This window comes from Chaetodon trifascialis, chromosome 13, assembly GCF_039877785.1.
Source record: "Chaetodon trifascialis isolate fChaTrf1 chromosome 13, fChaTrf1.hap1, whole genome shotgun sequence".
Taxonomy (NCBI): Eukaryota; Metazoa; Chordata; class Actinopteri; order Chaetodontiformes; family Chaetodontidae; genus Chaetodon; species Chaetodon trifascialis.
The window spans coordinates 20,621,044-20,636,831 of record NC_092068.1 but is presented as its reverse complement, the minus strand read 5'-3'; the positions used below and the strand labels follow the sequence as shown (position 1 = coordinate 20,636,831).

Genomic DNA, 15,788 nt, shown 5'->3' with positions numbered 1-15,788 from the left:
TCATGTCATGAAGCCTGTGTGTGTGTGTGTGTGTGTGTGTGTGTGTGTGTGTGTGTGTGTGTGTGTGTGTGTGTGTGTGTGTGTGTGTGTGTGTGTGTGTGTGTGTGTGTGTGTGTGTGTGTGTGTGTGTGTGTGTGTGTGTGTGTGTGTGTGTGCGTGCGTGCGCGTGCGTGTGTGTGCTTATGTCCAGCTCCAGCTGAAAGACCTGCTATCGCCGTCTGAGGAAATAGAGCCTGGCTGCTGACATGGCGCTGAGTAGTAAAAGAGTGTGTGTGTGTCTGTGTCTGTGTGTGGAGAGCGTTAGTGTCGCTCCGTGTCAGTGTGTGTGTCACAGAGAGTCCCCAGCGCTAGAACTGTTGTGTGTGCTGGTGGGAGCGATGGAGACTGTTATCCATGTCACATCCCATTAGACGACATCTGTGTGTGCGTGTGTGTGTGTGTGAGCTGAAGTAAGGGGAGGCTGTCACTGCCGACCATCGCACATTCACTCACACTTCAACCCAAAAGCAGCCTCTGTCAGCAGAAAAGAAACGCCAACACACACTCTGCAGAGGTTACAGAAAAATAATCTAAACGCACAAACAGTGACTGACTGCAAATGAAATGTCTTCCCAAGAGAACTGCTCACCGTGTGTGTGTGCGTGTGTGTGTGTTTCCATCTCGTCCAGAGAGGACATCCTTCTTCTTGTACGCTCTGATCGACAACATGTCACAAAACCAGTTGCAGAAACAGGAAAGCAAACTGCAGAACTACTTCAATCAGCTACAGACTCAGGTACGCACGCACACGCACGCACACGCACACACACACACACACACACACACACACACACACACACACACACACACACACACACACACACACACACGTTGTCAAGGTTACTGAAAACAAACACACATGCCAGACACGAATGTGCTGTATATACAGTTCATTCCTAACCTTCCCACTTTAAAGGAGCTTACACACTCTGATCTGAGATGATTTACAACATGCAATCAAACTCAGGTTATTCATAATATAAATGCATATAAACACACACACACACACACACACGGAGCACAAAACACACTCACATGACCTCCTCTTCTGTGCGCCATGTCTGAGGAGTGAAGGTTTGGGTTGGGTCATTCGTACATGTCGTGGGAGATTAAATCGTGTTTTCTACTCTTTGGTTAAAGGTTACATCTTTGGTTGGAGTTGCTGAAAAGTCCTAAAATAGTCTAAGATGTAGAAGGAAACTTTTCAGTGAATATCAGCTGAGGCAGAGTTAATTCTGAGCTGCATCTGCAGAAATCATCCTCAAGTAAAGCGGTATCTTTCACCATCAGAAGCGCTCAATAAACTTTTATTTTGAAGGGACTGTTCGTTTGTTTTAGTGAGTCCTTCACTGACCGTTACCAGCGCTGAATGACTGTTGAATGACAGTGTGTATTTATAAGAAAACAGAATCACACAGCAGTCACAACCTAGCAGAATAATAAAGAACAGAGAGGTAAACATTTTACTTTCAGTAAATGTCAATCATTTGTCTTTTCTCCAGTTGAAACTTCAGTTTTTCCAACAGCACCTAAACGCAACTGGATTTTCAGCCATCATTTCCCCACAAATTCAAACTCAAGCGCTGTGACAGCCTTTAAATAAAGCCGTGGCAGAGTTCAATAATACTTGACCCATTTAATGATATTAAAGTAATTAGTTTCCTATTTTGTCCCCATTGTGTTCAGCAACTGTCCAGACTTAATTCTCAAAGTTTGACGCGCAGAACAGTTTCAGCTCCTCCTGCGGTCAGAGCTGATCGGTGCTCCGATGACCCTTCCTCTTGTTTCTCCGCAGAACATAACCATTTCAAGAAACATGTACAGAGGCATCAGGAACCTTCTGGAGCCCGCCCATGTCCCAGAGCTCATCAGGGTACAATGAAGTATTTTTAATCACAGAACTTTCAGATTTCACTTTATGACCAGACTGAGGATGTGTTTGTATTCATGTTTTCTGTGCTGTTGCACCAGTGATGTTAACTGTGTGTGTATGTGTGTCAGGATGTGGTCGCTTTGTTGGACAACAAAGGCCAAGAGTCCGATGGCTCTCAGTCAGATATCACCCGTATCTTTGTAAGTAAGACGGTGTGGAAAGAAATTCATGCAAAATGTTGAAAATGCTTGAACTTTGCATCCAGCTCATGCACACGTGATGTTTTTGGTGTTCGCCGCCTCTCTGTCTCCTTCAGGGAACTGAGAAAAAGGTGTTGGTGCTTGAGGAGAAATTGGCCAAACTGAAAGAAGAGAAGCAACCGTTAGGGAGCGTTCTCAAACTGCTCATCCAGGCTCTCTGCGCCGAGGAGGTACGATTCCTTTGGATAACTCCCAAAACTCTTCTTCTTCTTCTTCTTGAAATGAGTCCTCTCTGTCCGCGTGTTCGGTCCTGAGGTCTGTCGCTTTGTGCTTTGATCAGAACCTGCTCCGCGCCCTCGACCTGAAGCAGCAGCACGAGGACGAGATCACAGTCGGCAGCTGCGTCACCCTCATGAACCTGTGCTGTCGCCACGACAATGTGGAGGAGGCGCTCAACCTGAAGAGGGATATGTGAGTGGGGCAGCACACACACACTCACACAAGCACTCTACACATAAGGCAGCTCTGTGACCAGTGGTGGACCATTAAAGTTTAACTTGAGTGGTATTAGGGGAGACATTAATGCAGCGTCCAGCCGCTCTGTTGTCGGGCTAAAACACAGGAAGCTCCCTCCTCATCCTCCCTCGTTTCCTTCTCTTCACTCACCACCTGCTTCCAGCATCCGACTGAACTCCAGCAGCAGGACGTACAGCAGATGAGCTGCATCACTCTAAGTGGAATACATTAATTGAGTCCGTCTCTCTCTCTGTGTTTAGAAACCGAAAGGACTCATCATTGACGCTGGACACCAATAAATACATTACGCTGGTCAAGACCCTGTCCAAGAATGGCCGGGTGGAGGGTAAGTTCCTCTAAGGCTGCCGGCACCAACTGTCCAGAACCAAAAGTTATTCAATAGCAATTTTTCTCTGAGGATTTAAAGCGATTAATCAGTTATCAATCTTAATTTTGCGTCCATTGAGTAATTGATTAATTGACTAATCCCACCAGCTCTTAGTTCCTCATTACTTTTCCTCTGTCAGTAAGCCGGATCAAAGGAGATCAGGCTTGAACTTAAAAAGGCCTGCAGATGTGTGTGCGTGCGTGTGGTTGGGCTTGTGTGTGTGTGTGACCAACTCTGTCACAATCTGTCTTTCTCTCTCCCTCAAACCCACATTAGCCGGCCATTTTCAGAATGCTACGGTGGGTTTCCTTCAGCCCATCGAAGACCCAATTACCATCAGTTTTGCTGCTCTGCTTTTTGCACACAATGACAGGCAAAATGTTTCCCTTGTCTGTCCTCGCCTCCTCTCTCCTCCCCTTCGGTCTCTCTCTCCGTCTTCGCCTCCGTCTCTCTATCTTGACCCTCTCTCCCCCGCCCTGTCTCGCAGCGTGTCATTCTCTCACCCCCCCAACACTCGCTCGCACACATCCGCGTCACTGAGAAATGAGAGGGGGGGCGAAATTACAGGACTGTGTATATTTTTCCAGAATTATTGAAATCCGCCTTGATGCTAATGGCAGATCATGTCCGCCGAAGTGCTTGAGCATTTCACACACACACACACACACACACACACACACACACACACACACACGCAAATTTGCATGTGAATTCAAGCAAAAGGCATTTGGTGGGCACGGCGGTTGGTGTGTCCATCTGTGTGTGTGTGTGTCGGGGTGTGTATAGGCAGCGCTAACGCATTTGCCATTAGCCAGAGTGTGCATACGTAGGGGACGCTTGTCAGCCACATTAGCACACATGGCTAACCTTGATGTTAGCCTGTCCCCACCCAGACGCCGGGCCGCCTGGCTCCCAGCGCACACCAGGCCCAGCTGAAGATCATGTCTCCTGGCATCTTGCTTTATTTCTCACCCTCTCTAATGGCTTTGTTGTTTTTGCCCTTGGTTCAAAGCCTCCCATCCCTCCTCACCAGGCAACTTTGTTTCCACCTTGCTTCATCCTTTTGACTTTATCCTTAAGTCTCCTTCCCGCTACTCTTTTACATTTCTTTATAATTGCTTCCTCTTTTCCTCACTAATTAATTTTCTCCTGCTGCTCTCCCTTATCTCCATCATGGTCCTTTAATCCTCACATCTGTTTCCACATCTGGCCAAACTTCCATCTCAATAACGATCCATAGCTTTACTTTCTGTTACCCATTAAATTTCCCAAAACGTATTGAACTTACCTCTGTTGTTTTAGACATGAATGTGAAACAAAGACAAAAATGCAAAAGCGTGTATTTATCTTTACTGGGGTTGAGTGATATGGCCAAAATCTTCTGTCATGGTACATGTCATTTTATATTCAGAATCAGGTCCGGACGTTGTCCAGAGTTGCTCTCACACATGTAGCACATCTGTGCGTGTCAGAGGCGCTCTCACTTACTGGAAATACTCTGTTTGGTTTGGGGGGGGTGGCTTCTGGGTAGAGCGTACTCATGACTGTTTTTGCATTGATAGCAATACGAAATGTATTTGGACGTATCTGCAGTATCAGTGAAGGAGTGGAAAACAGTACACATGCAAGCAGAAAAGAGTACGAAGCAGCTGCACGCTGATGTCTTCAGCCCGCCCGCCCGCTTCCTGTGTAGCAGTGCGTACGCTCTGAATGACAGTGTCTAAATAAGGCTTAAGTGACAGCTTCCCGCAGTGGAAACAGTGCTGCCAAATCTCCACCGCTGCACACATTCCCACTGTTGCATGGTATATATCGTCACACCGGCCAACACTAACCTATATAAACCCATTTACACTTTCAGACAATAATGGTTTAGCATGACAAGCATGAACTGTTGACATTTGCTCACCTTTATTGTCCAACAACAGAACAAGAACAAGAAAATCGGATGTTCTTAAAGTTTCGATGACTGAGGGCCAATTTCCAGAGGCGGCACGTTATTCGGTGCTGCACAGGGAAGCCAAATGTTACGACTACGTCTGTTCTCTGAAGGAGAGGAAGGAGGTTATGCTATGTGATATCAGGCCATGCAGGGGCTTCATATCTGATACTGTACGTCACTGAGCACTGAATTCGCCTGTTTGCAGATAAGGCGGATCAATTTTTAGGCCCCCTCCCGAGGTCCAGCGAAGTAAGAGTTGATCCTTTTTCCTGCATTAACGTGATTCCTGCGTCACTCACGAGCTAGTTTTTCACAAGTGGTCGTTCCTAACCTGACAGACGCTTGTTCGGGGGCCGCAGTTTGACGCAGTAGCCGAGCAGAGTATTGAATGTAGGCTGTTGAAAGTCAAAGCGTTGGAATGGAATAATTGTTTCCGCTGCTGACACCAGTGCCAAGTGCAGCTTAACACGCTGCTTATTACTTTTTAATAATCAATCCACAGAAAGGGGCAGTGGAAAATAAGTAATGTAAAATCTGCTCTTCTTCACTGGAACAGTGTAACTGAAAACCCAGTTAAAGCTGCTCCTTTTAACTTTTTTTGCTCAAACAAAAACCGTAATATTAGATCACCTTTATATCTGTTGATCATGTGACCCAGAGAACCCACCGTACGAATCGTCATGAGCTTCAGCTTCACCTCCTCCTGCCTTCGCCTCTCTGCCTCCATTTTTTAAATACACCTCTCCTCTACCACCAAGCGTCTCTTTGACCTGCCCTTGCCCCTCTGCCTCCATCTGTCCATCCTCCCACTTTGGTAAACACAACTTGTTCTGGCTTTCGGTGGTCCTGAACTCATCTTTGATGCTGTGTGTGTGTGTGCTTGTGTGTTTTGGGAAAGAGACATCACTAGCAGTCAAGTCATGGAACATTAGATGAACCATTGGGCTGTGTGATGTTTGTTTACCTGGCCTGTCTGCCTCCCCATCTTTTGATGTGCGCCTGTGTGTATGTGGTCTGGCTCGCTTTGCTGGCCACGATGCTCGGCTGAGCTGATGGATATGCATACTGGCTAAACTGACGGATAAAGGGAAAGAGATGGAGGAGGAACGAGGGGTGCGTGGGGAGGGTAGTGTTGGATGGTGGATGAAGGGATGTTAGCTAGCGTTGCTCCATTTGGGCAGATCAACTCCAAGCCATTGGTCTCAGTGATTAGCGGGTCTGTCAGAGAGTGATGGAGAGAGGTATGGATAGAAGGAGGGAGGGGAGGTGGGGGAGACATGGAGAGAGACACATGGAGTCAGAGAGCGCTACAGAGTAAGTTACATCTGAACTGATAAACAGCACAGACTTGACAACAGGTCAGGTCATTACAGGGCAGACGTTTAGTGCTGATACCACCATTTGTGATGTGATTGCTTTCCTCGGGCTCACTTCAGCTTCAGTCTCTTTTCTCTCTCTGCACTGTTAGCTCAAATATAAATGGACCTCAATTATAAGACAGCACCGCTGTATCAGTGCCTGTTGTTGGATGAAGACTTTGAAGATAAAATACTCATCACATGTACTTCAACCCCATTGTAAAAAAGATGGGACGCTGTGTTAAACATAAATATGGTTCAGACAAGTTTGGACAGGAGCAGCTAAAGACTGAGAAAGATGTGGGATGCTCCAAAAACACCTGTTTGGATCGTTCTACAAGTAAACAGGTTGATTGGTAACAGGTGATAGCATCATGATTGGGTATGAAAGGGGCATCCCGGAAAGGCTCAGTCGCTCACAAGCGAGGATGGAGCGAGGTTCACCACTTTGTGAGCACATGATTGTATGAAGGAGATTACTGCATGAGCTCAGGAACACTCGGACACTGAAGGTCTTCTTTGCTTCATGCCTGCTGTGACGAAGCTGCAGGTGTTTCTGTTTGGCCTGGAGGGCAAATCCCATGCTCAGTTAAAGTTATTCTTCGTCTTAATTGGATCGTTTTCAGTCGCTTTCTGTCGAGCTAAATTGCATCACAGTCGAGGAAAAGGAAAGCAGGAGTGATGCACGATCGCAGCAGTGACAGGGAACACTTTAGCTTCAACGTTTGCCCTTTCCCATTCTTCATCACTCTTGTCAAGCCCTCATCCTGCTAACCAAACTTATCCCTCCGCTCTCATCGCGCTCCCTTCATCTCCCCCTTCGTTTAGCAGCGGCTCCTCCGATGCCAGCCACCCCTACTCCACCCGTCCCTCCTCTATTTTCCCCTGTCCCATTAAATCTGTGACAGCCTTTGGTTCCCATCGCCATAACAACTGGCACAGAGAGGTGGAGAGATGGAGAGACAGACTGAAATTAGGATGCCAAAGCACTCACCAGTGGCCCTGTCCCTCAGCCCACGAGTGTGTGTGTGCGTGTGTGCGTCTGGATGTGTGTTCCCAGTAGAGAGTGACACTCCTGTTGGGGGGTTTTGTTAGATTACCAGCTATGTAGGTGTTAGGATCATTAGATACTAGTGTTTGTGTTTGTTCCCTTAAGCTTTATTTGCTTTTGCCTCTGTGTTTGTAAGGAACACGGATTCTAGTTGAGTGAATTTTAAGTAAGGAGCCCATATCGCCCTGCAGTTGGAGGACTGGCTTTATGCACATTATTCAAATGTATTCTGTGTATCTGCATCTCTCCATCTCCTCCCTTCCTCTTGATCGTTCTGTATAGATTAGTGTCTGTGGTGGAGAGCGGCTGTATCGCTGTCAGCCCATTAGCAGCTGTCTAAATAGACGGTAAACGCATCTTAATTACCTTACCCTGATTCACCACATATACACACACATACACACACCCTTTTCACCATTTAGCCCCTAGTGTTGGCCAGATGGGCGCGTGGCCCGGTAAAAAGCCCTCCATTACCGGCTGGACTTGACCAAACTGATCCACCCCTCAGCCCGCTTACCGGGGTCTCACTGGGGCCACGGCGGGCCCTTGTCGCCACATACCTATAATTTAGCCCCCCAAGTGCTTTCTACATGGCCACGGCAAAAAGCCGGCCTCCATTGTAGGGGTCCGGTAATTGTAGTCTCGTTTAGAAAACCGCAAGTAGCAATTAGCGCAGAGTTGGCATTATACGGGGTTGGATTTGCATCCCCGCTGGGTGCAAAATGCTGTTTTAATATGGGTTTGTTTTCCCCACATGGAATTAGCTAAAGGGGCCTTTTATCATATTCACACACACTACTCTTCTGCCAGCCAAGCTCTGCCCACCTCCCGCTTTCTCTCTCCTCATCTCTCTGCATCATCTCTCTTTCTCCTTGTCTTTTGTTCTTTTCATTCGTCTTTTACCTCTAAATCACTCTTCTCGGTGGCGAGTCTCGCGCCGTCACCTCGCCGAAATGCATCGAGAGTCACAGCAACAAGCATTACTGATGGTTCTTCGCATTTAACATCTTTATCTCTCTGTCCTCCTCCGTCACAGAGGCGGTGGACATCCTGAAGGAGATGAAAGAAAAGGAGGTGGTGCTGGATGACTCACATGTCACCACGCTCTTTCACATGCTCAGCGGCTTAGCGGCCAATGGCAACATCCCCAGCATCCAGCAGCTGCAGGACACCATCTTCACTCTCGGACTGGCCAAGCCGACCAGCAATCTCTGCGCCCCTCTGATTACTGCCTACCTGGACAGGTAAAACAAGCTCCGACTGTGTCACAAATCACAGAGACGCTGATTCAAACACGCACACAGAAACACACTTTAACCGCGCAGACACAGGTTTAATATTAAAGCATTCGTTTGCGTTATCGCATGTTTTATTTCTATGGCTGAAGCTCTCCACTGAGCAGCCAACCAGCTCACTTTTGTTGTCAGATTTGTGTCTTTATCTGCCAAATCCAGTTGCCAGGTGTGTGTATGTATGTGTGTCTCAATGAGTCACTCATCCCTCCCTATGATCATAGCTGAGGTTACATTCTGGGTCAGTGATTCAGACAGAGAGAGGATGTGGAAATTGCTCATTCGTGTGTGTGTGTGTGTGTGTGTGCGCGCACGCGCTTGTTGTGCATTAGAGCCAGGTTTTGTTTGAGGATTCGCCAGCTGTAACCTCTCCCATGAGCCCCCACCCCTGATCTCGTGAAACACCCACTGCTATAGTCCAAGGTGTGAGTGTGTGTTTGTGTGGCGAGAGAAGGCCGTGCCTATTCCCGTAATGCAAATATGCAAATGAGCGTTACCAAACACTGGCTGTGGGGTCAGTGGTACTGCCCCACCCCTCAACTCTATTCAGTATGTGTGTGTTATTCAGCGGATGTGTGTTCTATTTGTCAGAGCAGCTTTTAAGTAGATCAACTCATTAGCATGTTAATTATGTACAGAGCACTAATTGCTGGATTTACCACAGCCACGCAGTGCGCCGTTAGGGGCCTGCTGCTACACACACACACGCACACACACACACCCTACATGCTCTCATACACATGCTGCAGTAGAGGTAAACCTTTACACATGAAGCTCGTGCGCACACACACGTGCTCAGACGCTCAGGCACCGCTGCTCCCCTGCCGCTGTTTGTTTTGCTGTAAGTCTGGTCTCTGGCACAAACAGAGTTTCCAGGTTCACTCGTTAATCACTGCCTCTGTGAGATTAGCAGGCTAATTTACTCCTGGGTCATCAACAGCAGCCAACAGACACACACACACACACACACACACACAAAAGCTTACCGCAGCCCTGTTCACAAATCAAGTGCCAGTTGTGCTTCCTCCAAATGATACCGCAGCGAACACACACTAATGAACACAAGTGAACAAGCTACCTGCTGGTATTCTGTCATCATCTGTCATGTGTTATTGGTACATTTGTGCGTGTTTTCATGGCGGGCTGTCAAGGCTTGGAAATATTCAACAAATCAAAGGTGGAACCTGATGTGCAGATGAAGTCTGTTTGACGGGGTGGTCGGCTCCACCAGAACAAAGGGTGGATTGATCTTGTTTAACTTCTTTAAACAGCAGCAGCAACGTATTTCGTCAAATTCCTCTACTTTTCCTTCTCTTAACCAACTTTTTTTTTAGATTCCTCCCTGCAGGAGTGAGATAATGACTGGATGGTTCATCCGTACTCGGAAACATTGGTTTCAGGCGCTGAATAGCCTTGAATAGTCTTCACAGAATGGAATGAATCACGATCATGACTCTTAAGCTAATTATCAGTATTGCACAGCGGACGTGTGAGGCTGCAGTAGCCGTGGTGTTAAAGGTGGGTTGAGCCATTCTGGAGAAAGATTGTTGATATTACCCTCTCTCCTTCTTCACAATGCGACTACCCGCTGGCATGTGGGCTTAACAGCCCCCCTCGTTCCACCATCTCCCCTCCCCTTCCTCTTGTCCTGTGCACGAACGCCACCTGTTGCTGATTGGCTGGTGCTGCATGGCTCATGGCTTTTCAGCGCACACACACAGAAGGGACAGCTAGCTAGGAGGTATTTTCTCATTTTCAAATGCAGCAAATATCACCAATCTTCCTCCAGAATGATTCACCCCACCTTTGAAAGGCTTTATGGAAATAAATAATCGTATGCATTCGTCTTGTGATGGGATGTGAAGTGGATTTAACATGTAGTTCCTGCAGTGGTTCCGCCAGGCCTCAGGGCAGGTTTGAGTACCACAACACTTGACTTTTGCGCTCCAGTTGATTCTATCTCCTCCTCTTTTTCCTCTTTTATCTTTCTTTCGTTTGTCTCCACCTCTTCATTCTGTCAGTCAGCGGACAAACAGACAGTTGGGAGGCGGAGGGACGGAGGGAAGCGATAAAAAGAGGACAAAGCAGGCATCACTCCCCCCCGCACCAGTCTCATCGCTGCGTCAGCGCTAATGACTTAATGAACACTTCTCCGGCAGATTAGCCCTTGACAGCCCATCATATGCGCCGCCCCGTTAGCCTTCATGCCCGTCCGCTCGCTGTTGTGTGTGCTAACCTGCTGCTATGCTAGCTGGCAGGTTGCTCAGATTGCCGCGTCCTTATGGAAGTGATTAGTGACAGGAAATGCTAATGAGTCAAACAAAACGAAGAGCTGGCAGGACATGTATGATAAGACAGAGAAACTGTGGCAATAGAGGAGGAGGAGTTGTGAGGGGGATTAGAGAGCTGATGGGAGATGAGTGGCTCGAAGGAAAAATACCTCATTCACTTCCACTCTTCTCTACCTTCTTGCATTGTGCGTACATAGAGTGAGGCCTGGTGAGAGGAGAGCATCCCATTGCTAGTCAGCACAGCTGAAAAGAAAAAGGGAAAGTAGAAAAATGGAATGAGCCAGAGGTGAAACAGAAGTAAATCGATGTGAGGATGAAAAGATGGATGAAAAAGGAAGAGAAAGAGATATGGAAAGCCGCACGATTGTTAACTCCAGCTCTGCACAGCTTCCATTACCTATTCAACCTCACGGTGTCTGTGTGTGCTGTGAAAGGCGTCGCTCATCATAACACAATTAGCACTTGACTCTTCCCCTCGGCTCTGTGGGCTTCTGTTAGCTCATTGTTTTGGCTTTCTAGCTCACAAACTCTCACCAACCTCGTTTCCTGCTGCAGGACTTCGGCTAGGAAGCTCCGATAAGCCCACCGTTCGCTGTACGCCAAGCAAGCACCGAACAGCAGGCGAGCTGATGTGGAGACGCTGTGTGCAGCTGTTAGCTAACACGTCTGCCACATTAACATTATGTGCTGATGTGTGATGGTATGACAAATGTTGTGTTTCCCAGCTTGCTCAGATGCCCCTGAGTCACCAAAATAACAAAGTGCCTCCATGACTAATGCGAGCGTTCACCTGTGTGGGCACCGGCATAAACATTAGCAAGTGCCATTCTTCAGCACACATAACAGCGGGCTAGTGGTGTCACGATCGCAGTCTCATTTGCGTTTCGAGACACAGACACCTCGTCCTCCCCCACGCAAGGACAGTGGCTTGATAACAGGCCCGCCGATCTCCCCTGAACAAAAGAGGAGGACGGAGAGGGAGGGGAGGCTTCCTTGTCTAATCCTTCAGGTTTCCACTGTGCAAAGCGCTCCTTTTTTTTTCAGGGCTTAATTGGCTGGAAAGTGGCTGACATGCAAAGTTGAGGACATTAACAGGGCTGTGCGCCGCAGTAAATGGCAACGCAAAGTGACAGTTAAATTGTACCTAGGGGAAATTATCCATCTTTCGACATCCTTAGCTCTTTTTTGGGGTGGATCGGTGGGCGGAGAATAGGGGAGAGGGGAGGAAGGAGGAAGGTAGAGAGGGTGTAATTGCAATGCCAGACCCTTATTTTTTCCAAGAGTGATGGGATGTTTTTTTATTTTTTTTTTGTCTCATTAGGAAGGAGAGATTATAAGTAGCTGTGCAGGAGCTCGATGGATGGAGGAATGAACGAAAGAAGGGGGGAAACATGTGGAGAAGGAGTTTTGACTTGGCCTCAATGTGTAGAAAAGGCTCCGGTGTTAAAATGCACACACACCACACCAGCACAGTTAAGGCGGTCGTGAATATAAGCCACGTTACGTTAATTACGAGCTGCACTTTTTCCCTCATCCTTGTCTCATTTTTTGGAGTGAATTTCGTACCCGCTGCCCCCCCCGTCCTCGGCCTCAGAGATCCCTCCCTCCCTCCTCTGTGTTGTTCAATCAGACTGTTGTGCGGTTGAACAGCCTCTTGACTGAATAATGTTGTCCCTCTTCATTTCAATTAGCGGACCCCTTTACCTTCCAACCCTAATCACTCCGTTCGTCCACCCTCCTTCGCTCCCTCCTGCTTCTGCCTTGCAGAAGACAACCTCAGAGGTCACACCATTTCCTGTTTTTTTCCCAGGTTGTTGGTCTTTTTGGGCATATTTCTCTTATCCACTTGTCTAATTGATTAGAGGAGAAAACACTTCAGAAATTATACCTGTTCGCTCTCAATCTCTGTCTCTCTCACGCTCTGTCCATCGGTCTCTTTTTCACTCACTTACTCTGCCACCTACCTCCCCCACGGGTGCCCTATCTGCTTTGACCTCTGTGTGATTGACATGGTAATTACCCAATCAACAGATTGATGGCAGCTCTGTCACAATAGAGGGGATTGAAGTGGTCTCTCTCCCTCCCCTTTCTCTCAGCTTCTCGTTCCCTTGCTTCCTCTCCCCGTCCGTCTCTCTGCCAGTCTCATCATCACTCCATCAGGTGCACTCATCCTCCCTCTACGCGCTCTTTTGTTTGTTCGTCCGCTCAGGAGGGATAGGAGGATAGATTGAGCAAGAAAATGGTGACATGAGACGAGCTAGTGGTGGTGGTGGTGGTGGGGGGGTCTCTAATGTTGTTGCCATATTTCTGCTAAATTGCTCAGCTGGGGGGCGAGGTCATCTGAGGGGATTGAGAGCTGACAGCTTGAAGTCAAAAGGAAGATGGTGAGAAGGAGAAGGAAAGAGAAGAAGAGAGAGGATCAGGGGGAAAGGGAAATGAGAGGAAGAGGAAATGAGGGGAGGTTAAAGGGGGTTGGAGAGGACAAAAGAGGAGAAGGAGCGAGAGAAGTTGGAAGGCGCGAGAGGAGCCGAGCGGAGAGGGTAAAGATCAGCCGAGTCCTTTTGTCTGTTGTGCTGGTTCCTCTCTAAAAGCCTGTCCAGAGAGACATTAGCCCCTCGCAGACAGGTGTGCGAGAGCGGGCACGATTGTGTGAGAATGATGTATTGGGGCCAAAAGGCTTCATCACCCAGAGGCATGCTGTCATGAATTCAAAGGCCTGCATTGTTGTGCTGGGTTATAGTGCTCAAACGGGAGGTCACAGGGTTAACGCCCCGTGATACACTCTCTATTCTCTCCCGGCACAATCCTACACATGACTGATTGGACAGACCTGACACCTAACTCGCTCTCTGCTCTTTCTCCTTCCGTGTGTGTGTGTGTGTGTGTGTGTGTGTGTGTGTGTGTGTGTGTGTGTGTGTGTGTGTGTGTGTGTGTGTGTGTGTGTGTGTGTGTGTGTGTGTGTGTGTGTGTGTGTGTGTGTGTGTGGTCGCATGCCTGCAGGAACGACCTGTCTGGAGCCCTAGAGGCATCGGTGGAGTGTCAGAAGCGCTACAAACAGCTGCCTCGCATCCACGACATCATTGTTGGTCTGGTGGAGAAAGGAGACACCGAACTGCTGCAGAAAGGTTACACACATCTGTCCAATCTGCATGCTTTGTCCTTCAGTCATCTTTTTGTGATCTCGTGCTCAGCTGCTTCAAGCTTGTCGTATATTCTTGAAACACAAGCAATTTAAAGACGTAACTATCTATTACATGCAGGATCCCCACGTTCTCTTCATTGAACACAGATTTTAAAATAATAAATATTTTTGGTTGCGCATTTGTTGCCTTCCATGAGAAACTTGACAGCAGAGCGATGACGGGAAACTACAGGACAAAGAGGGAGTGACATGCAGCATGCGAGCTCTGCTCGGTTGAACTTTCTGTGTCTCCTGGTTGACTCGACCTCGCTCGTTTCTGCGTGTGGGCGGAGGGAGCGAATTCTGAAACGCCCGTGCAGTTTTTGCTTTAAACGCATAAAGAAGCGCCAACAAATCCAAGAGTGTGTAAGAGGACCCGAGAGCGAGACAGGTGCAGGCCAGGGTCGCGGTGAAGCACGTCGGCTGATCACGTTTTGAACGGTCTCCCTGCGCGTCGACGGCGGCTCGGCCAGAAAGGTCAAGTTCAATGTGCCGCAGGGGCCAAGTGGCTGTGGAGTGTGCACAGGTCGAAAACCGTGCAGTGAAGCACCTCTCCACCTCCCTGTTCACCCACACCCTCGTCATTCACCCTTCCCTCCTGCCCTCATCTCTGGACCCCTCCGCCCCCTCCTCGCAGAAAGGCGACAGACCCTCAGAGTCAATCGCTGCACCCTCAAAACATCAAAATGACTTTTCCAGTGAATCTGACGGAGGCCACCGTGTGAACCACCGCCGGCTATTCAGAGGATCTTGAAATAATAAATGATTTTGTCTCCCACTCCTTCATATAAAGAGAGGGATGACTTCTGACATAAACCTTGAGTCGCACTCGACCCAATGGCATTATGAGTGCGCGATGAGTGCCGCAGCCCGCCGCACCGTGGCCTGCTCCCGTGGACCCGTGCTGTTGCGGCGCATGAATAGTCACCTTTAAATGCATCGTCTGAAATAAAAGCAAGTGTACCGGAGCCATCAAATGAGCATACTTCCAGCAGACCGGCCTTCAGTGGTCCAAAACACTCTAAAAGCATGACATCCCTCGTGAAAAGATCTCGACTCACATGTCTGACCTTGGCTCGAGTTCAAGCATCAACAGAAAAATAAACTGTAGGGTTTTTGTGAGGTTTTGACAACCAAAGCAACCGCCGATGTATTCTGAAACAAGGAAAGGTCATCATGCATGCTTTTAACCTGGAGGGGTCTGTCACGGGAAAGTTTACAGGAGCGTGGGATGTGGAAGAAGAAGAGCCACTTCATTTACGCTCCCTACTTAGTCCGACTGGCCCGAAACTTGTCTGCATGAGACGTAGACCATGAATTCATTTAATTATTAAAGTTGAAAAAGCAAAATGGCAGCACATTGTTTTTTCTGTTGACTTCAGATGACAGCATGTGGAGGGAGAGGGATTATTCTTTCCTCCTCTGCTTCGCTGAGTATGCAGGTCCTTTTAGATGACTGAAAGTTTGCATTGTGTGCATGTGTGTATGTGTGTGCGTGGTACCTGTCCTGAAGCTGCTGGACAGAGATAGGACGCAACGCTGAGCAGAGCGTTTTAGCAAGTTTTCCATGAGAGCTTAAGCTTTCATCCGGGGCGCGTGTGTGTGAGTGTGCGTTTGTGTGAGTGTGCCTTGATATGGCTGCTTTGTGCCTGTGCCA

At 48.1% G+C, this 15,788-nt stretch overlaps 1 protein-coding gene across 1 annotated transcript in view; it reads left to right on the top strand.

Annotated features, from left to right (window-relative positions):
- lrpprc (leucine-rich pentatricopeptide repeat containing) overlaps positions 1-15,788 on the top strand; it is a 56,771-nt gene that overhangs the window by 16,748 nt on the left and 24,235 nt on the right. Inside the window, exons 17-24 of the mRNA XM_070978249.1 lie at positions 669-775; positions 1,835-1,912; positions 2,041-2,112; positions 2,229-2,342; positions 2,453-2,583; positions 2,889-2,974; positions 8,404-8,611; positions 13,951-14,075. Coding sequence (XP_070834350.1) covers positions 669-775; positions 1,835-1,912; positions 2,041-2,112; positions 2,229-2,342; positions 2,453-2,583; positions 2,889-2,974; positions 8,404-8,611; positions 13,951-14,075 — 921 coding nt within the window. The remainder of the gene's footprint in view (positions 1-668; positions 776-1,834; positions 1,913-2,040; positions 2,113-2,228; positions 2,343-2,452; positions 2,584-2,888; positions 2,975-8,403; positions 8,612-13,950; positions 14,076-15,788) is intronic.